We start from the raw sequence: 21,479 nt of genomic DNA on the forward strand, positions 1-21,479 counted from the left end.
GTGAGAATTAGTTGTTAGAGGAAATTTATAATAGAGTAGTATGCATTTTAGCGTGTCCTACATATTCTTTATTAGGAATATTTACAGTTTAAATGCATTTATTTTCACAGAGTTGAGTATTTAAGCAGCATGGTAGTACTTCAAGTTGAGTAACTCAATTACTTAATCTCCAAGGTTCTATTAGTCAGGTATAAAAAAAGAAGTACATATACCTTCCTCATAAGATTTTAAGAATTGGACACATTATTGTTCCTAATACTTCATTTCAGGTAAGAATGCCACTGATCTGTCTCCTCTCCTTACCACCTCACCTGGAAGAACAAACCAGGGGCTCATTTGTCCCTGGGTACATCCACCCCATCTTTTCCAAGAACATGCTCCTTAATAGGCAGGTGAAAACTTGCCACTAGGTGGTGTAAGCAAGATGCCTTTGATATATCAGAGGACATCAATGATTGAAAATCCTGTGACACATTTTACCCTCACAACCCTGGGCTAGGGAGAAGATAAATGAAATGTTTAAAGTCTGCAGTCATGGTGCTCTGTCCAGAGAATGCTTGTCTGGTGATCAGTGTTGGCACCTTGAGAAAAAATGTTCACCTCTGAGCCCACTGTGGATAACGGTAACAAACCAAACTCCATCTTCTGCAGAACTGGTTCCCCTTTTCCACTGGTCTTTGGCACATGACACACAGCTAGCTACTCAGTACTTTCTATGATCAGGTCCTCCCCAACCTTACCTTAAAAGGAAGAGCTGGAAATGTAGCACTACCCCATTCCTGACAGATCTCTCACAGTTAGCACTAACAGGCGACATCTGCCTGCTTTTCATGGGCTGCAGACATCATTAAACAAACCTCTTTTGGAAAGGGATCCTTTAGGGGATTCCTTAGGCAGAGCTGCCAAGGGCTGGGACCAAGGCAGCAGCAAGATATCTCAGTGCCCTTTCTCCTGCTCTCATGACCAGGGACTGACTAGCCCTGTGTATTCTTGGAGAGGTGATTTACTTCCTTTGGGGGAGGTGGCAAATGATTCCTTTTCAGAAAGTCTGCAAGGCTTCATCTGCCACCTGTTGGTGGGACTGTTCACTCCAGAGGCGGCCCTACCACTCCTGCTAGGCTACTGCTGTGGAGCTGCTGAGCAGATGCTCCTTTTAGAAGCCAAGTACTAAGCATCACCAGTGGAGAGTTAGAATATCAAAAGTCAGCTCTAGTGGTTTTCTGCTTGCAAGGAAGCTTCCAACTGTGAACAGAGCTGGCTTACTTCATTTCTGCCTATGTTCCCACACCATCTCTGTTAATAATTTAGAAGAGCAGTATTACATATGTGGTATGATTCTGGTCATTTTTAATGAAATCTTGAAGCTGTTCTAAGATGAATTAATACTGAACACAAGACATCAGTTTCTTGTAAAGTACATACATATCTCCTTACTTGAATGTTACTTTACATTCTTTTTAAAAAACATTATTATTCTTTATTTTGTGTTTTTTTTTTTTTTTTTTTTTTTTTTTTTTTTTTTGTACCAGGAATCAAACTCATGACCTTGCGCTTGCCAGGCAGGTGCTCTGTTGCTGAACTATATCCTTGTCCAATTACTTTGTATTCTTAAACAAGACTAAAGACAAGTGTTTCAATTTTTGTGGAAATTTCTAAGTGTCTCTGTGTTTGCAAGTCCAACAATCACATCGAAGGCTGTCAAAGGAATAACAAAGTCTTATAAACAATTTTGTGACAGATACTGGCTCAGAATGAATTAAAATGACCACAAAATAGTTTTATTTTTCTTCTGAATTTATTTTGAATTTTTCATTTTTGGATAACCAAGCAGCTCTTTAAGGAGAATGCGCAGAAGAGTCATTCTGGCACTTTTGGATAGTACAATTTATTTTAATAGTCACATTCAGTTCCCTTGCTCAGTCCATACTCTTGTATTTGGTGAGCAAGATAAGCCCATAAGATTCCAGAGACAATGTGTACTTGTATATACAAACAGCCAGGAAAACCATATTGGTGGCTAGTGGCCAAAGGGAAGAAGGAGCGAAGGGCATCTCTAAAGTGTCCTCTAGTCTATCGTAGCTAAACAGAACCCACATTACACAGGATAACTAGAGTACACTGTGTTGAAAAGGGAATGCTCAGCACAAATGGCACTTGGCAGCATGCAGTTTAAATAAAAGGAGCATCATTTATAGTTTTATATAAAATCCAGGCAGTTTAATTAAAAGGGTTAAGAAAAACCAAAACAATGAGGGACTGTTTGTTTTCACTGTAAAAAAGGCACTTGGAGTTAATGGGACCAGAATTGAAAGACTCTTAGCTGATAAAAATTTCAGTATGATTTCATTTAAAGGCTTGGATGTTAAGAGATGACACTCAGGAGTTCTTAAAGGGAGACACTGAAATAAACCACTGAGAAGGAGACTAGATTAAAATGAGGGAATAAAATTTTTACAACCAAACTGCGTATTTTTTTTAAAAAAAGAAAATCTCAAAATAAGGCCTAACCAAAGCAAAACCTAAGCAAAGTAAGATGACGAAGCAGTGATGCATAGCTTTCCCTCGAGATAATGCCTACCTTGGGACACTATGTGCCACCCTCACTTCTCAGGAATAACTTCACGGTGGCATTATCGAGACAAAATGGATTCAAGCAACGCAAAAAGAATTTCTTCTGTTCCCAGAATCTGAGGGAGAATTGAGGTGATCCTTGGAGCATAGAATGTCATGTGCAGTTCTGCAGTGTCCCTGGCTGTGGCGGGCACATCAAGTCCCAGAACAACATTGAGACACCTCTTCCAGCCGCTGCCTTGCAGGGGTAGCAGGGGTCATTAGTCATCCTTTATTCTGAGCAAGAGCTTTAATTCCTTTCTGCTATGGACACTGCAGTATCAACACAATCAGTGTCCACTTCCATAGCTGTCACCAGTCAACCTCCCCTGCAAACAGGTAAGACAGGATATTTGGCAATTTTCTGTTCTCCAGCTGGGTGGTTCTGTGATGGCTTATTTAATGTTAAATGCCATGAGGGGTCTCTCCTCTCGCTTCTGCCAGGGGCTCTTCTTGTCTTCTCCTTGGTCATCATCATCGTCATCCTCTTCCTCTTCCTCATGAGCAGATCTTCTCTGGTGAGGACTGGCTGATGGCTCTGGGGGTGCATCTGACATTCGTCTGGTGGTCTCCTCTTGCAGGCTGGGCAGCTGTCCCCCACTCCTCCGACTCGAGCCTTCCAGCAGGCACCGCAGTGTACCATCCTCGGGGGTGCACACAGTGGTCCCACACTCACTGCTGCTCTGGTCCATGTCCTCCAGGTACACGAGCTGTGTATAGGCAGTGCTGTCTGGAGTGCTGGGCTCTTTCTGCTGGTGCTCCTGGACAGCTGGGTGGCTCTGCTGGAGAGACAAAGGGTCTCCCCGTCCCTTTCGGGCAGATTTTGGTTCATTCATATCCACACCAGAGTCCAAACTGGCATCATTACTTCCATTCCTTCCAGCTCTTTGGAGATCAATGTATGAATGTCTAACATGAGCATTGGATCTCCCATCCAGGGAGACAAACCAGGCCCGGGGGTGTGGAAGTGGTTTTCCACCCCCAAGTTCCATCAGCGCCTTTTCAGTCAGAAGCTGCACCTCACTGTTCATCTGAGCCAAAGCTGCATCGTTCAAGGATGCTGGGATGGACAGAGACTCTGACATGGATGCGTTCTGAGGGCTCCACTCTCGATTGCCTGCCTCCTGCAAGTGCTGCTGCGAGATGGCCTGGGAGGAAAGAGGCTGGCCTTGCATCTGGGAAGATGGGTGTGGGAAGATCCCTGTGTGAGGGTTGGAGAGCTCAGCCTGCAGCCTCCCGATTTCCAGCTGCTGGTCTGCTGAGACAACCAGAGGCTGGCTGACATAGGAATGGTCCCCTGGGAGTTTCATGTAGTGAGCTGGAATGACCAGAGCAGGCAGCACTTTTCTGTACACACTGTCATTGACCTGGTCCACAGAGCTACAGCAGATCAACTGGCCTGGCTGTGGAAAAGACGTAGGTCTCTCTAGGTGATCGACTGATCGTGACATCATACATTCAGTGGATCTTCGGTCTAGCAGTTGTTCTTTTTCTGGAGATGAAGGTGCAGGGTACATGTGTTCCTGAATGGTGAGTTTGCTTCCTGTGGATTCCGGCCCTTCTCGGTCTTGCTTTTCAAATAAAGGCTTGGAGAACATAGTGTTGTAACTGCCCCTGTAGTCATTGTTGCCTGGTGACTCACGGCCTTCTCGTTCTATAGGTTTTCTGGCCTTCAAGGGAAAAATTTCCACGGACTTACGGTAATCCTTTCCCAGCGTCCCGCTTGGTGTCAGGTTGTCAAAGGAGGTTTGGCTTTTGTCTTCCTCCTTATGGGACAGCAGTTCCTCTCGGGAGCTGAACTCTTGGGAGGTGCTGTAGGACAGCTTCAGCATGGGCGTGTGCAGGTCTCCCTCCCCGCTGGGTGACATCATTTCTAAATGGACCCCACTCATCAGCTCCTTTGTCCCTGGGGCCTCTTGGCGGCTGTGGCTGGCAACAGACAGAGGGCCAGGAAATTCTGATGCCCGACGAGAAAACAGCAAGTTGATGTGTGACATGGAAGTGGACTGGTCCCTTCTGGAACTCTCCAGGGCTGTGGGGAGCTGTAGCTTTCTGTGGTGCTGGCGAGGTTTTAAGCATTTCCTCCTGTGACCAAAGACACAACGCACACCACAGGTTAGGGCGTCTCACAGTGGGAAAGTGTCTCAGAGTTTCACATAAGAACCTAATGCTCAATTTCAAGGGAAAACAAACCAAAACAACTAATCCATGGCCAGACTTCTCAATTCACACCCATATCCTTATGCCAACTCAGAGTATTCTGAATATTTCATCCTCAGCTTCATAGAACACCAAATAATTCATTTTAAAGTGGTTACCCCAGTGGTTCCTGAACAGACATAGCATCAATTCTACTTTGATCTTGAGAGTATGATTTCTCAAACTGCAACAGGAATATTCCAAATGAATCATCCATATGAGAAATCTCATATATTCTGTCATATTCATGATTCATTCAGAAAATTGTCCAATACTTTTTAATAATTATCCTAAGAATGACATTCACAGCATACTGTATGCATCCTGTTGGTTCAGATCACATATCTGAATTTTCAAATTTTTAACTGTAGTTTCAAAAAAGAAAACAAGACCTCGACATCAGTGCTTCCCAATACCAAACTATATAAGTGAATCTACATTAAAAGATGATATCACTTTACCTGCAATAATATAGGAGGAGACACAGCAAAACCAGAAGTATGAAAGCCATTCCTCCTAAAATGGCCAAAAGAAACACTGTGTGGTATGTGGTAATATCCTGTGTCACGACTGGACCTGGAAGGTCAAAAAAGGTATTTTAGATTTTTGGATACTTTTAAATAAAAAGAGGGATAATTAGTTGAGAACATACATAGCATGACCAACAAATATGATTCATGTTTAAATTTTAAAATATTTATTACAGTAAAAGACACTTTGCCACTAATCCCTTCTTAAAATCCCCTCCACCCTCTTTGAAAATTGTTGACATCATTGTTGCCATCTTCTGAAGCATTTCTAGAAGTGCTCTTCCACGAGTGTCTTTAGTTGTGTTGCTATAGATGTCTGAATGTCTTAAATTGATCCAAAATGCTGACCTTTTATACTCATTTTGGCTTTGGGGAAGTCCCACAGTGCTGGGTCTGGTGAGTAAGGTGGATGAGAATGCTCCATAATGTTTCTGCAAGCCTCGGTTGCCACTGGATAGCTCTCAGCAGCAGCAGCATTCACTGTATTTTTGATCATATCTCACAAAGACACTCGTGAAAGAGGACATCCAAGACTGGTTCAGAAATGATGTGATAAGTGCGTTCAAAGGGAGGAGGAGTATTTTGGAGGAGGATTAAAGGATACATTTTTTACTACAATAAATTTTTAGAAATTTAAACATTGACTATATAGCCTGACCTCTCCTTGTAATGTCTTTTGTTTACTCTTCTTGGTTGGGGCACAGACCAGTGGCTAGATGAAGATACCGTTTGGATGATCATTTTGTTCTGTCATTAACATTTCTGGAGGCTTCTGTGGCCAGTAGCACTTTGAAGACTGACAGGCGGTTGTCTGGGGCCAACTTGAGCTGAGATGTGAACCTTGCTAGGAGGCATACTTAGAATGCTACCATATATTCTTATAATAAAATAAAACAAACGCAGGCCAATATGAAGAATGGACTCTCATAGTCAAGAAATAGCCTGGGTTTCTTGTGATTTTATACACGATGTTTTCCAGGGCAATTATTACTGTGTAGACTGTTCTTTGTCTAATGAATCAGGTTTAAGTATATGACACGAACTTATTAAGAACTGTCAAACATGATCAAAATGCTTTCCATTTAAACAAATAAGTATTTCTCTATAATACATTTTTAAAGCACTAACCTTAAATGACAACAGACATTTTAAAAATTGTAGATGAGATCAAAGTATTTTCTTTCCAAGTTTACATTGCAAAAAGTCTTAAGAGGGTGTGTGTGTGCTCTTTCATACACTTCATGTTCAAGAGTAGCATAAATCTGTCTCAATGTTCCTGGTAACAGATTGACAATGAAAAACCCTTTGCAAAATGATTTTTGGGCCTTTCTGGATGTCCAATATCCTGGCAGTAGGCCAGTACAGGGGACAGAACAAATTGGTTTCACAATATTTCAGGGCAGCCTGGTTATGATTACTAAAAATCATAAGTCATTGTTTATTTATTTATTTATTTTTTGATTTTTTTCTTCCAGTACTGGGGATTGAATCCAGGGACTCCACATTGAGCTGCATTCTCACCCCTTTTTTTAGTTTGTGTTTTGAGACAGGATTTTACTAAGTCATTGAATTGCCCAGGGTGGGCTCAAACTTGTGATCCTCCTGCAGCCTCCCAGATTTCTGGGATCACAGGCATATGCCACCACACCTGATTTTGAGATTTGAAAAGACAAATTTCTTTGGGAATCTTTTAAAGAAGCCAAATTTCCTAAGTTACGTGCTGGTAAACCCATGAAGGTTTACCAGTTTTTTTTTTTTTTTTTTTTTTTTAAAGTGACATTTCCTAAGCTCAACCAATAATACCATTCTCTCTCCAAACAGAATCCACTTCAGTGGGAGGCTGAGGTTGATGTTTATAAAGTTAGAAAAACAACCACAGATAAAACCTTCTTAAGTCATAGTGAAACCTTGGAATCCAGAATCACACATGCAAGACACACACACACACACAAGCAAACACACACAGAGCAGGCAAGAAGACCTCTTGGGTACATATAAAAATTCAGGTAACTGAAACTTGGTCTCTCAAGTACTCACAAGGTAATTATTTTAACCTTGCCCACAGAAAACAGCATAAAATTCATAGCTATATTTTCCTTTTTAAACACAGAAATTAAAGAACAAAACCTCCAATTATTTTCCTGTGTGTTTTGAGGTCATGAAATCATAGCATCACTGTAATTTGTGTATAGTAAAAGCAACTGGAGAAAGTAACCCACACAGGTGTCTGTACAGCAAATACCATCAGGCTGTGCTGTGTGTGCTGCTTGTCATTTGTTTGTTTGTGGGACTGGAGATTAAACCCGGGGCTAACACTTTTAAACTGTATCTGCAAAGATTTTACTTTTAATTCTGGGACAAGATCTTATTAAATTGCTGAAGCTGGCCTTGAACTTTCCATCCTTCTGCTTCAGCCTCCCAAGTGGCTGGGATTACAGGTATGCTCCACTGAGCCTAGCTGCTTTATAAACTTTTTATAGCTTTGGAACTCTTTCTTTTCCATTGGACTCTTGTCTCTTTATGTGTAATAATCTGCCTTATGATGGAAAAGTGGTAGCTAGTTTTTGAAACATATGTAAAATAAAAGTTCACATTAACGCATTGAGCTTTATGGCCTCTATTTTGGTACCTACAGGATCCCCCCCCTCCCCTTTCTCCTCATTCATTTAATTTGATGTTCAAGTTAGAGAAGTGGTACATTTTCATATCTGGCTCATGCTTATACAGCCATGAATGCAAATAATCAAGGAAAACACTCAGTATGAAGTTTGTTGGTGTGGGATTAATTTCTCTGCATCTACCTAGGAATTCTCCCCATGTCAGTTACTTAGGAAGTCTCCACTACATCAGTTATTCTGGAAATCTCTGGGTTAATTTCAGAGACCATCCCATTGTTAAATACTCTGAAATTTTCACTTAGAGCTGCCTTTAGGGTTCATTTGCAAGACACTGTTTAACCATTATACATTTTGGCCTTACTTGATCACTACTTTATTCACTAGATTTGGGTGTGCATAATTTCTGCATGTGTTAAAAAAAAAAAGATTTGTCACTAAGGACAAGATCACTAAGGTAGGTGGCCAGTTGATACAGATGCTAATGACAAGTGCAGCTATGGGAATCCTTACCAAAAATAATTCTGAGATGCCCATCTTGAAAAATACAATTCTGGAATATTCATTGGGATAACATATATACTTAAACACATTTTGAGTCAGTTTCTGAAAAATCTGAGTCAATTCATATATCCTGAGTAGAGATTATTCTTTTCATCCCAAAGGTATTAGTTTATATGTAAGTCTTTTGGAAACGCCAGCTCTAAAGTGCCCAGCTTGAAGAAGCCCCCAGGGGTTATGTTCTATGAGTCTCTGTAGTGTGTGCTTTCATGCATACACACAGACACCAGGCCACAGCTCTTTCCGGAGTTACGCAGGAAGTGACAGTTGCTTCTCTAGGCTTCTGATTAAGAATTTTCTTTGCAAGGGCTAGAGGTATAGCTCAGTGGCACACGTCTGCCTGGCACACACAGAGTTTGTGTTTGATTTCCGGTACAACAACAACAAAAATTTCCATGGAAGCTGTCTGAGCAAAACAGGGCCAGGAGACAGGACTATTTCCATATATTTTTTCTCATTCTAGATGGCAAAGGTCTAACCAGAATCCCCCCACCAATACTTTTTTACGTCATTTCATTTTGAACTTCTATGCATTTTTAATGGGATATGCTCTCTCTACTGATGTTTTTTTCAAAGGCGCACTTAGCCTGAGCCCTGGGAGAAAATGCTCCCCATCATCACAGGCTGGGCTTCACATTACCTGGGATGGGAGGAGACATGGCTGCCACCCAGTAGCCCAGCTGGGGGGCGATGTAGGTCCACGTGAGCTGGCTTCCCTCCTGGTGTACAAGGCCTAAGCCACTCTTGAGCCACGTCCCTGTGGGGTTCAGAACAAAACTTCAGTGACATGCATGCTAAATTCCTATTTTAGGCTGAGTGCTTGTAAAAGTCACCTTAAATGTCACATTTACAGCTCATTCTATTGCCCAGATAGTCAAATTATCATCTAGGGATTGCATACAGTTTACTGAAAAATTCTTTGCAACTTCCCTTCAGGTAAAAAGGCAAATAATTTCAGTTGTTCTCTGCCTTCCCAATCAAATTAATTTCAGCCACTGTGTCACACATCCTTCTTCTAAAATAATTTCTGAAGAATACTTGGAGTCCAGAAGTAGAATAAGATCAGTGTCTTAGAGGTTGCTGGAAGCAGAAAAGAGGGGGAGAGAAATTAGTGCTATTATCTCCACCCTCAAGAAAGTGAGCAAATTTCTTCCATCTGAACACCCATGGGCTATGGCAGAATTACTTACGAAAGCCTTTCAGAAATATGGACTTCTTGACTCCATCTTTGCAAATCTAACTCAGTGTGGCTGGCTTGGGTGAGTGTTCTGAAAAGCTGTCAGTCAGTTCTACAGTCAGGAAGTTCTAAATAAATCAAATGTGCTCGATCTGTAGCTATTACTTTAACTTGCATTTACCATCCATGAACACTTGCCTGCACTTGACTAAGCTGCAGCATCTTTATTTCACATACATTCTCTGTGATTCTCACAGCAACCCTATGTGGTAGGGTCTAGTTTCTTCTTCTGGATAAGGACACTGAGGACCTGGGAGTTTCAAAAATTTTTCCACAGCCTCTCAGTAGTGGAGAATAAAGTACAGTGGAACCTATATCTGTCTGACCTCAAGCTGAGGCCATTTCCTTTATCTTATTTTGGAGGGGTAATGTAGGTATTGTGCATTGGACTCAGGGTTCTTTCAGTAAGCTACATTCCCAGTCCTTTTCTTATTTATTTTTTAAAATTTTGAGACAGGGTCTTGGCTAAGTCACTAAGTTTCCCAAGCTAGGCTCAGTCTTGTGATCCTCCTGCTGCAGCTTCCAGGAGTGTTGGAATTACAGGCATATACCATTATGCCTGGCTCCAATTATTCCTTCAGCTCTATCATGATGTGTTCCTACACATCTTCCCTGGATCTGGTTATTCTGTTACTGCTTACTTTGTTGGATTTGTAGGTAGACCCACTGAGGACGATTAATTTGCTCAAGGTCTTTGGGTTCTTTTCTAGTTCAAATGGCAACCCTGGGCTCACCTGAAGAGGACCTTGAAGAGGTTTGTAATATTGTGATGGGCAGAAGGTACAGGGGAGGTGGCTGATCCCTCCCCCAGGTCATGGATACCCATTCTGACGCACTAGCATGGAAGAATGATGTTGTAGCTAGGGTTCACAGGGGAACTGATTTAATATGGGACACATAATTTACGAGATTTTTTTATAATATTCACCCAAAGAGTCAAGGCAGAAGAGTGCAGATCTGTCCACACACCAGACTCAGAATCCAGCTGAGGACCTGGATCCCATGCCACTGTCCTGTGAAAGTTTCAGCTGGAGGCCTAGAACCCACAATAACATCTCATGCAAGTTTGTATTAAGGATCTGCACTGGAAAGACCCAAAGGTCAGTGGTGGAAGCTAGAAAGTCTGCACCTGAGGATGAACGATCTGCCAACAGGCTGAGGGATCTGCAGTACAGCCAGGAAGCAATACTCAAGGTAAGGACCAGAGTCCCCTTGCAGTGAACCACAGCTATTCTCAGCAACAGCCAGGTCCCAAGCTTCTCTGACGGTGAGAACAGCTGAGTGCATGTCAGGAAAACCAGCTGACAAGCTTCTCCAGGATAATCAATAGCACATCATCTTCCTCTCCAGTTCTGCTTTTATGTTGTTGGCAACAATCCTCAGGTGGGCCTTCCACACCCAGCATCATGCTGACTATTATTTAATTTATCACACATGGGCTGCATACATATAGCTGCTACACCTTACTCCTACAACGGTGCACTACTGGAGGTGGCCCGATGCATGTGACCCAGTGGTACTGCAGGCCTTAACAGACTGAGTGCACCACATATTCATTCCTCAAGGATCTAATCCCTTCCTCCCCAGGTACACACATTATTGAGGTATTTTTGCTCCCTGAAGAAACAATGCTTGGGTTGCTTCTAGGCCTATCAGTTGCCATAGCAACACTAAAATGCAGTGGGTGGAAAGGTGCCTCCAATCTCACAGCCCCCTCTGCTCAGCTGGCAGCTACACAAAGGAGGAAGGTGGGAGTAACCCAAGGGGAAATGCTTTGCATTCTCCAGCCTTCCTGAGTGGGCGCCATTCAAATTAGAGCAAATATAAACCAAAGTTTTCCAAGATGACATAAGAACACAGTTGCCCGATTCAGATTCATTTTCTGAAATGCATCAACCCATAGACTTTTTAGCAACTCAAATACTTACTCCTTTTACCTGGCTCTTAAGGATATGAAACAAGCCGGGGTAAGAAAACTTTCCCTGAATGTAGTCATCCCGCAACTGTCCTGACCTGCGCACTATACCCACCCCACTCCTGTGTGTGCCCCCGGGGCCAACTCTGCAGACCTCCAGGTCAGCCAGGGAGCCTGCACACTGATTGAACTGCACTATTCTCCAGATTAGACTACATGCACCGGTCTGCAAATGAGGTGGTTACTAGGTTAGGCTAAACAGGAATTGAAGATGAAAGCTGGACACTGAGTTCTAGAGCTCCTGCTCATTCGTAAATAAAACTCCTATCTTTTTTCCTGATTGCTTTTGCCTTCTCCCACAGGAAAATGAAACAGCACAGACTGCTCAAGATTTCTCCAAATAGTGGTGGCACACACTGCAAGCCTGCACTATGGAGCTGGAGGCAGTGTGAATTTGAGTCCTAGATAGGGAGTCCAAGACCGGCCTAGAACACACAGTGGGGCCCCATCTCCATGAATAAAAAGTTCTCCAAGTTACATTTGAGGCAAGCCAGGCAGGAGGATGGACAGACCAACACAAGCCCCTCTGCTGACAGTCTCCAGGTCTCTCCTAGAAGACAGACAGTGGCAGTGGTGGTGGAGCAGGTCAAAGCCAGAAAGGTCATCAACTAAAGACAGACATAGCTGCTTTGGGAGCTCACTGAGGGACAGAACTGCCTGGGGCAGGGTGCAAGTGTCAGAGAGTGGATTTAGCTATGAAGAGTGAACTGAGTTTGTCAGCAAGGGGAGGGGAGAGGAGAAGAGGGCTGGCAGGGAACCAGGAGAAGGAAGACAGCATTCTAGGAATGAGAACAGCAGACGTGAAGGCAGAAACATTGGGCATACGGGATGGCCAAGGATGGAAAGACAGGGAAGCAGCTACAGGCTTCAAAGGAGTTTAGCATCCACCAAGGGAGGGCTTCAAATGTTCTAGAAGGCCACTTGGAACCTGCAAACAACGCACAGCATAGTGGGTTTCCATTATCTGCTGCCTACCACACCCTTCCTGAGTTCTTCCCAGACCAATACTTCTACCGGAGGCTGCAGCTTTGTCTGCTATTATGTTTCTAACCTCATGTAGTTTGTTTCTTTTCCAAAAGTCTACCCATCTTTCAAGATCCAAATCAAGCTGATCAAGCGTGGGTTGCTTTGTATCTGTTACATCTAGATCTTCCATGCTTCCACGCTGACATTCCTAGGGCATGTGTTACTGTATCTCAATTTTCCAAAAACATGCAGTGCTAACTGGGGTCCAGGTCTGAGAATGTGGCCTGCGCCTCTGTTCCTCTGGGCCTCTCAGCTCCTAGAAATACCCATAGGGCAGGCACTCAACAGCACTTCACACAGAATGACAGGTAGAGGCACAATGCAAAAAATCACATCAGGTAAACCATCTGTGAACATCCTGGTGTGACAAGCAGGAAAGATGTGACTTCAGTGGGGTTGCTTCTTTCCTAAACTCAAAGGAACAAAACTATCTGAGGGAAGAGTCATTTACTTTGGCATACATTTTCTGCAACATGCACACAGCCAGTGATGACACTGTGACATTGTTTCAGGATTCAACAATCATGCTGTTACTGGCAAAAGCATTTTCCAAGTTTCCTGTATTTTGTGGGAGGAAATGAGCTACAGGCAATACAGGAATCAATGACCTGTGCTTCACAAACATGTACTTCTTGTTAATGGTACCCTGACACTGCTGTGGGCTGAGGGCTGCTTCCCTACCTGGGCAATCGGCACATGCAAGAAGATCTTTGCCTCCAGCCTGGGAAATGAGGCTGGGTTCTTTATAGGTGATGACGCTGGCAGGGCAAACAAGCTTCTTGAAGTCTCTTCTGTCCAAGGCTCTGTGCGATCTGGGGAACCGCAACCAGGATGCTAACGGGACAGCATTTGCACATGTGGGAGTGGCAGGCACTTCTCAGTGCAACTCTGCAGGGCCCAGGCCGCTCCTGCTTCATGCATAACTGCAAGGGGCAAGGGCATAGCCTCTGCTGTTCCCAGTGGCCCACCTGCCATGGGGAGTACTGGCCTCTGGAAGCCTGGATGCTTCTGGCCAGTGCATTTGCTCATAGGGCTGTCCCAGGCAGCTTCCCAGCCTGTGGTCTAAAAGGAGAGCAGCCTCTCATGTCAGACAGTAGTACTGCCTGCTTGGGCTCACTTCATCTGGGCTAGTTTCTCTGCTTTCCCTGATCTGCTCTTTCCTGGCCTGTTCTTTTCCTCTACTTGCTCTTTCCTAGCCGCTTTGCCAGCTCCCTTCCCAGGGCTCTGAGGCAGTCAGGATGGAGTTTCCATTTGGTTGGTTTGGGATCACCCTTGGGACGGGTGGAGCACACTTTGGGGGAACGTGGAAGTCTGGCCTGGGGTCTGTGTCTGGTCCCTGGCCTGTGCATTCTGGAATTGCTCTTCTGCTGTTTCCTGGTGTCCTGAACTAAACAGCTTTGCTGTTCTTTGCCTTCCTAACATGATTTTTCTACCTGAGAGGCAGCTGACATAGACTGAAACTGTGAGCAAATTAAATCCCTCCTTTTTAAAATTGTGGGTATTGAATATTATGTCTCAGCAACAATACAGTTATTACTGTCCCCTATGAGTCCTCAGCAGCAGGAAGCTGAGGCAGTTATTTGGTTGTGTGGTGAGGCAGGCAAGATCCTGCCTTCTCTTGTGCCCCCATAGCCTCAGCCACGGTGCCAGGCTTCATCCCCAAGAGCCCCACAGCTGCAGCTACTACCACAGGGCTACGAGCAGATGTCTCAGGAGTCATTTGGTGACATGTTCTTCACTCTAACCAGGCTGAGACTGTGTCTATCACTGCGACTGCACGGGTGTGAGGGTCATGTGCTGATTCCCAGGGTCAAGAAATGAAATTCTGCATGACTGAAGTGCCTACATCATCAAGTTCAAATAGTCTTTAGGACACCTGAACTCTATAGCAGATCTTAAACAGAAATGAACAGATAAAAAGCAGGTTTTTACCCTTTTGGTACAGGTCCCTGCATGAAGTGGGGAGAAGTCACCCTCCCATGGCAACCCTAGGACACCTCTGAAACATGGTCTAGAAGCTGCTCTTCTGCATTTGCCAATGAAGGCAGTTTTGTTACTAATTCTAAAAGTATACTTTGTACCTGTCTTAGAAAAGAAAATACACTTTGATTTTTCCCCATAGCTCAGTGTTGTATTTATTTCCAACAAGTATGCTAGGTTCTAACACTGATGCCCTTAGGAAACAGTTGAGTATTGCAGTGATATTTACTCTTATGGTTAATAGTCCTACTAAGCCTTGTGTTAGCTTTCTTTTTTCCCTCTGTTTTCCTGTGTAGTTATCAAGCTTTGCTCATTCATTACCACCAGCCCCCAATTTCCCACACAGGGAAGTATTCACTTTTTAAAACTCTCTGGAGTAACATACTACAGGTAGCGTCAGGGACAGGACAACAAAACTGCCATTCAATAGCAGTACTCTGAATCCAGTTTCAGTATTTTTTAAAAATCACTCTTTAGAATTATACCTTATATCATGGAAAGAGTTTTGCTTTTTGAAACCGGAGATTAAATCCATGGCTTCGTGTTTGCTAGGCAAATGTTCCTCCAATGGGTTAGCCCTTTTTAAATTTTATTCTGAGACAGATTCTAATTTGCTTGGGCTGAACGCAAACTTGCCTCTTGCTTCAGTCTCCTGAGTAGCTCTGGGCTCATAGGTACACACTACTACGTCCAGCCAGGAGATAATTTCAACAAATAATGTGCTAAAATATCATCCTCACTGTTTGAAAATGAGTTAGCTATGTATTCAGCAGGCAGTGTCCACAGCACCACAAATCTGTAATACTACAGCAAAATTTAGCTACAGTGAGTATCCTGCAGGGCAGACTGGGTGGGGATTACGCCTCATGGGTGTCTGTGAAGGGGATGGTAGCTCCCAGTGGTCACCAAGGGAACTGCTTTCACATTGGGGGAGTAAGCAATGCTGAAGTCCACTTTTATTTGCAATGTATAAAGAAAGGTCAGATTAAAAAAAAATGAACAGATGGCTGTCAAAGTCCAAATAACCCTACAAAGTGAAAAAGTGCTCATCCAAAATACAATGTCTAATGCAAATACAGTCTGAGGAGTTCAGATTTTTCTTGTTTCTCCTGTGTTGCACATTTATTGTGCTTCGAAGACCTGGGGACAGCTGAAATATCTCACCAAGCACCTGGTAACAAGTAGAAAGAGCTGTCTTTCTGTTATTATGGAGTTTGAAAAGCAAGCTGGGAGTGGAAATCTACATGTTACTTAGCAGGCTTCACACTGAGGCTGACACCTGACATATCAGGGAACACACACGACTGCTCTCACGGTGATGTCCGTCAGACCTCAGAGCACTGAACAAAGAAATGCTCAGCACTACGCAGGGACTGCAGACTGCTCAGAGGACTCCCACAGCATCAGACAGTCCATAAGTGTGCCACCATCAGATGGCACAAAGAAGGCACAGAATGTCTTTCATTGTATCATGGAGCCACTGTGTGTCACCAGCCTCCTATTTGATGATAAACAGTCTCAGACTTTAAGCACCTGGGGTTGAGCATTCTACTTCTTGCAGTTAACGTGCCACACATTATAGGTTTTTCTTGAATGAGAGTGGAGTGTTTTTTATGCCTAAAAGCTGCGAATTAGGAAGAAATCACACAATCATTCAGAACACCTATCTCAAGTGTCCATCAATTAAAAGGTGGTTATTGGGGCTGGATGTTTAGCTCAAGGGTAGAGTACTTGCTGAACATGTGTAATACACTGAGTTACATCCCCAGCAATACAAAAAAACTGATTATTTGCACTGCGAAACACAGCTATTTCTATACTCATACCCAAATCCTCATTGTGAAATAAATGGGAACACTTGTGATGAAAACTGAGGTCATTAGCACAGACACAGAAGTGAATCAGGACCCCTGTTTGGTGTCCTGCTTCACAGCTGCAACTCTGGCCAATCACAGTCTCCATACTTGGCCTGTGATGTGGCTCCGGCCAAGTACCAGCATGGAGTAAGCTTGGAGGAACACTTTTTTTTCTTTTGATACTGGGGATCAAACTTAGAACTTTGCACTTGCCAGGCAGGCTTTAATGCCGCTGAGCTAAATCCCCGGCCCCAAAACACTCTTCTTAGGAAGCCACATCTCTCAGTCCAAAGCAAGCTGCTCATTTTCACATCACTGTCACTTCAAATCTTGAAAGTGGATGGATTTCTTTAAGAGCCAGGTGACTTAGTTTTCAGGGCTTTCATTTGCATTATTTTAGGTTCTCTTCCAGTTTGCAATGTTCTACTAATTGTAAACACAGAAGTCTCAAGGTGTATTTTATAGCATGCTTTCACAAATCTGGCACAGGACCACTCAGTAAAGCGAAATATACAAATTTATCAGCCCTTAAAGTCACAGTCAGCAGTATGGTGAAACAGTGACAATTTCTACATTTCTATAATGTTGCACAGTAGCCTTCCATATTCAAAATTAAAGTCTATGGTTTTGAACTCTTAGAGTTAGTAACTAAATTCAGGAATGTAGTAGGACACAAAATCAATACACAAAAATCAATAGCATTCCTGTACACTAAAAAGAACCTGCTGAGAAAGAGACTAGGAAAAAATATCATTCACAACAGCATCATGAAAAATGAAATGTTTAGGAATTAACCTAACTAAGGAAGTGAAAAACCTTTGTAATGAAAATTATAGCACTCTGAAAAAAGAAATAGAAGAGGATATCAGAAAGTGAAAGATTTATCCTGTTCCTGGGTAGGCAGAACAAATACAGTCAAAATGGTCACACTTCCAAAATTGATATACAGATTTAATACAATCAAAATCAAAATTCCAACAACATTCTTCACAGAATGGAGAAAAAGATCCTAAAATTTTTATGGAACCAGAAGAGACCTGAATAGCAAAAGCAATCCAGGAAACAAGAGGAATCACAATTCTGGACTTAAAATCATATTACAAAGCTACTGTGATAAAACAAATCATGGTACTGCAACAAAAACAGATATGGGGATTGATGGAGTAGGACAGAGGAAGTGGAAACAACCTCAAGCACATTCAACTTTTTGATCTTTGACAAAGGGGCCAAAAAAAAAATACACTGGAGAAAAGATAGCCTCTGTAATAAATGGTGTTGGGAAAACTGGCTAACCACATACTGAAGATTGACTCCAGATCCATATTTTTCTATGTACTAAACTAAAATCAAAATAGAAGGAATAATTGCTAAAACAACCTGCTGGAAGATAAAAATAGGTAAAATTCTTGAAGTCAAAGGCATAGACAAAGACTTTGTGAAAACAAAGGAAAACTATTTCCTGATTACACAGGAAATAGTATGGAGAATCAACAAGTGGGATCACATCAGACTGAAAAGCTTCGCATAGCAAAAGAAACAGCCAAAAGAATGAAAAGACAATGTATAGAATGGGGAAAAGTGTTAGTCATCTATTCTTCAGATAAAGACTGTTATCTAGAATATATACAGAACTCAAAAGCCCCAGTCAAAAAATGGGCAAGCGAAGTGGACAGACACTTCACAGAAGATGCAAAAATGTCATAAAGAAAAGCGCAACATCTCTGACCAACACTGCAAATCAAAACAATATGGAGACTCCACCTCATCCAGAAAGCATGGCCACCAAAAGATCAATAACAAATAATGCTGGCAGAGGAACTCTTCTATCTTGTTGGTGGGAGTGTAAACAACCACCAACTATTACACCAACTATTACACTACCAACTATCAATACCTCCAAAAACTAAAAGCAGTAGGTATTCACACCTATGTGCTAATGTACACACCTACATACCTGTGTATTCACTCGAGTCACTGTATTACTCATTCTAGGGTCACTATAGAGTACAATAGATATCCACCTGACCCCTTAAGATAAAGCTTTAAAAGGGATATCAAGGACAGAAAGAAGCTGTACCCAGATTACCCAAAGAAATGATGTTAGGCAGAGGTGCCTGGAAGCCAATCCAGTTATAGCAAGTTCCAGGTGGAGGGGAGTCACTCACTTCCACCCCACAAAACAGCTTAGAACAAAGGGTCTATGGGTCCTCCATCTTTCCAGAGTTAAGTAACCTGATTCCTTCTTTTTTAACTATCTTAACTATTTTTTATATTCACATTGATGGGCATTAAGGGTGTTTCCAAGATCTGGCTATTACAAACTGTTGCTATAAACATGAGTGTATATATATCACTGTGGTATGATGTTTTAATTCTTTTGGGAAGATACCCAGAAGGGAAATAGCTGGGTTGAATGGGATCTCTAGTCTAGATTTTTGAGGAATCTAAACACTGATTTCTACATTGGTTGAACCATTCTGCATTCCCACCAACAGTGGAGATGTGTTCCTTTTACTCCACGTTGCTGTCAGCATTAGTTACTGGTTGATTTCTTGATGACAGCCATTCTTTCTGGGGTGAAATGGAATCTCAGTGTTGTTTTAATTTACACCTTTTGAAACACCAGTGATGTTGAACGTTTTTTCACACATTTATTTGTTGTTTGTAGTTCTTCATCTGAGAAGTTTGTATCTCAGATGCTCATTTTTGGATTGGGTCTTTAAATCTTCAAGGTCTAATTTATTTTTAGGTCTGTATATGGTCTTGATACTAATCCTTTGTCTGAGGAACAGCTGACTAACATTTTCTCCCATGTTCTGAGTAGTTTCTTCCTTCATTTTGTTGGTGGCTTCTCTTGCTGTGCAAAAGCTTTTCAGTAGGGCGAGATCCCAGTTGTTGATTCTTTGTGATAGTTCCCATGAAGTTGGGGTTTTGCTCATAAAGTCTTTGTCTGCACCAATGTCTTCAAGAGTTTTATCTATTGTGTCTTCCAGTAGATTTAATGTTTCTGTTTTAATATTAAGATCTTTGATCCATACTGATTTTAGTTTAGTACCTGGTGAAAGATATGTGTCCAGTTTTAATCTTTGGCAAGTGCAGAGCCAGTTTATCCAGCATCATTTATTAAAGAGGTTATCTTTCTTTCAGTGAATGTGTTTGGCACCTTTGTTAAAGATAAGGTGGCTTAGTGTGTCTTCAGTTGTTTCTGCATCTTCTAATTGTTTCATTGATCTTGGAGTCTGTTTTTTTTTTTTTGTTAGTATTACGTTGTTTTTTTTAATCACAGAAGCTTTATAGTACAATTTCAAGTCAGAAATGTGATTCCTCCTGTTTTGTCTTTGTTGTCCAGGATTGCTTTTGCTATTCTAGGTATCTTCTGGTTCCAGATGAATTTTAGGATTGCTTTCTTTAATTCTGTGAGATACGCTTTTGATTGGGACTGCATTGAATCTGTATAAGACTGTTGGAAGTATGGCCATTTTTACTAATTTGTTCTTCCTACCCAAGGGTGGGAAAATCTCTCTATTTTCTAATATCCTCTTCAATCTTTTTTCAGAGCACAGTGAGTTTGTTATGTGTGTACAGGAAAGCTGTTGATTTTTGAGTGTTGACTTTGTAACCAGCTATGTTACCGAACTTGCAAAGTTTAGAAGTCTTTTGGTGGAGTTGTTGGGGGTCTTTTAAGTAGAGTATCCTGTCATCAGCAAATAATGATAGTTTAACTTCATACTTTCTGATTTTTATTCCTTTTATTTCTTTCTCTTGTTTAATTGCTCCAGTTAAAGTTTTGAGGACTCTGTTGAATAAGAGTGGAGACAGTGGGCATCCTTGTCTTGTTTTTGATTTTAGAGTGAAAGCTTTCAGTTTTTGTTCATTTAGTATGGCGTTGGCTGTTGGGTTGTCATAGATGGCTTTTATCAGATTGTGATAAAGACCATCTAGTCCAATTTTTTGTAGGGTTTTTGGTGATCATAAATTTGTGCTGAGAAGTCACCTGTAATTTTGATGGACTTTCCTTTATAGGTGATTTGTTCCTTTTCTCTAATAGCTTTTAGGATTTTATTCTTGCGTTGAATTTCTGGAATCTTGCCTATGATATGCCTGGCTGTAGATTTTTTTGATCATTGCTAATTGGAGTTCTGTATGACTTATTTATCTGTATGTCAAATTCTTTTCTTCTACCAGGAAAGTTTTCTGTCATGATGTCTGTGAACATTTTTGTAACGTTTTTTGTGGTATCTCCTGCTTACTCATAAATTCCAATTAATTTTAAGTTATTCTTCTTTGTGTCATGGTGCTGGATTGATTTCTCATGGTCCCTTGCTGCTTTTGAGAAATATTTTTCTTAGTCCCTAACTGCAAGACCGTCTTCAAAATCTAAGATCCTGTCCTCACATTGGCCTAATCTGCTTTGAATACTTTCAGTGGAGTTTTTATTTTTTTTGATATTTGCTTGCATCTGCTTTGTGAATTCCATTTCTATCCTGTGCGGAGCTTCCATAATTTGTTTAAGCTTGTCTCTTTTTTTTGTCTGTGTCTGCTCCAACATCACTAAGTATGATGTATATTTTGGTAATCTCTGTAGTTATCGGAGAGATTATTTCTGATTTCATTTTTTCCAGAGCCTCATTCAATTGTTTTGTTGTTTCCAATTTAGAGAGGTCTGGTGAGAGGCTTTTGGATTGTTCCATCTCATTGCCCCCTGAATTTGCCTTTGGTGAACTGGATGTCTGAGACTGCATTTTGCTTAAGTGTCTTTTCATTTTATTTTCTCTCTATTTTTAGTTTAATTCCTGGGGTGATGCTTGTAAGTTGCCTATCACTGGTTGCTTTATTGGTAGTATTTGGGCCGTTAGGTAATGATTACTGCTCTGAGATATCTTCCAGGTG

The 21,479-nt window shown here is 41.9% G+C and overlaps 1 protein-coding gene across 2 annotated transcripts in view; it reads right to left on the reverse strand.

Moving 5' to 3' along the window:
* Window positions 1-1,776: 1,776 nt before the first annotated feature.
* Fam171a1 (family with sequence similarity 171 member A1) overlaps window positions 1,777-21,479 on the reverse strand; it is a 141,918-nt gene continuing 122,215 nt past the window's right edge. For both annotated transcript variants that reach the window (XM_063253811.1, XM_063253812.1), the window contains exons 6-8: window positions 9,156-9,272; window positions 5,271-5,385; window positions 1,777-4,695 (exon numbers count right to left, since the gene is read on the reverse strand). In XM_063253811.1, coding sequence (XP_063109881.1) covers window positions 3,006-4,695; window positions 5,271-5,385; window positions 9,156-9,272 — 1,922 coding nt within the window. In that variant the 3' untranslated portion in view covers window positions 1,777-3,005. The remainder of the gene's footprint in view (window positions 4,696-5,270; window positions 5,386-9,155; window positions 9,273-21,479) is intronic.

This window comes from Cavia porcellus, unplaced genomic scaffold (assembly GCF_034190915.1).
Source record: "Cavia porcellus strain 051 isolate PalLab524CR breed Dunkin Hartley unplaced genomic scaffold, mCavPor4.1 scaffold_7, whole genome shotgun sequence".
NCBI classification, from domain to species: domain Eukaryota; kingdom Metazoa; phylum Chordata; class Mammalia; order Rodentia; family Caviidae; genus Cavia; species Cavia porcellus.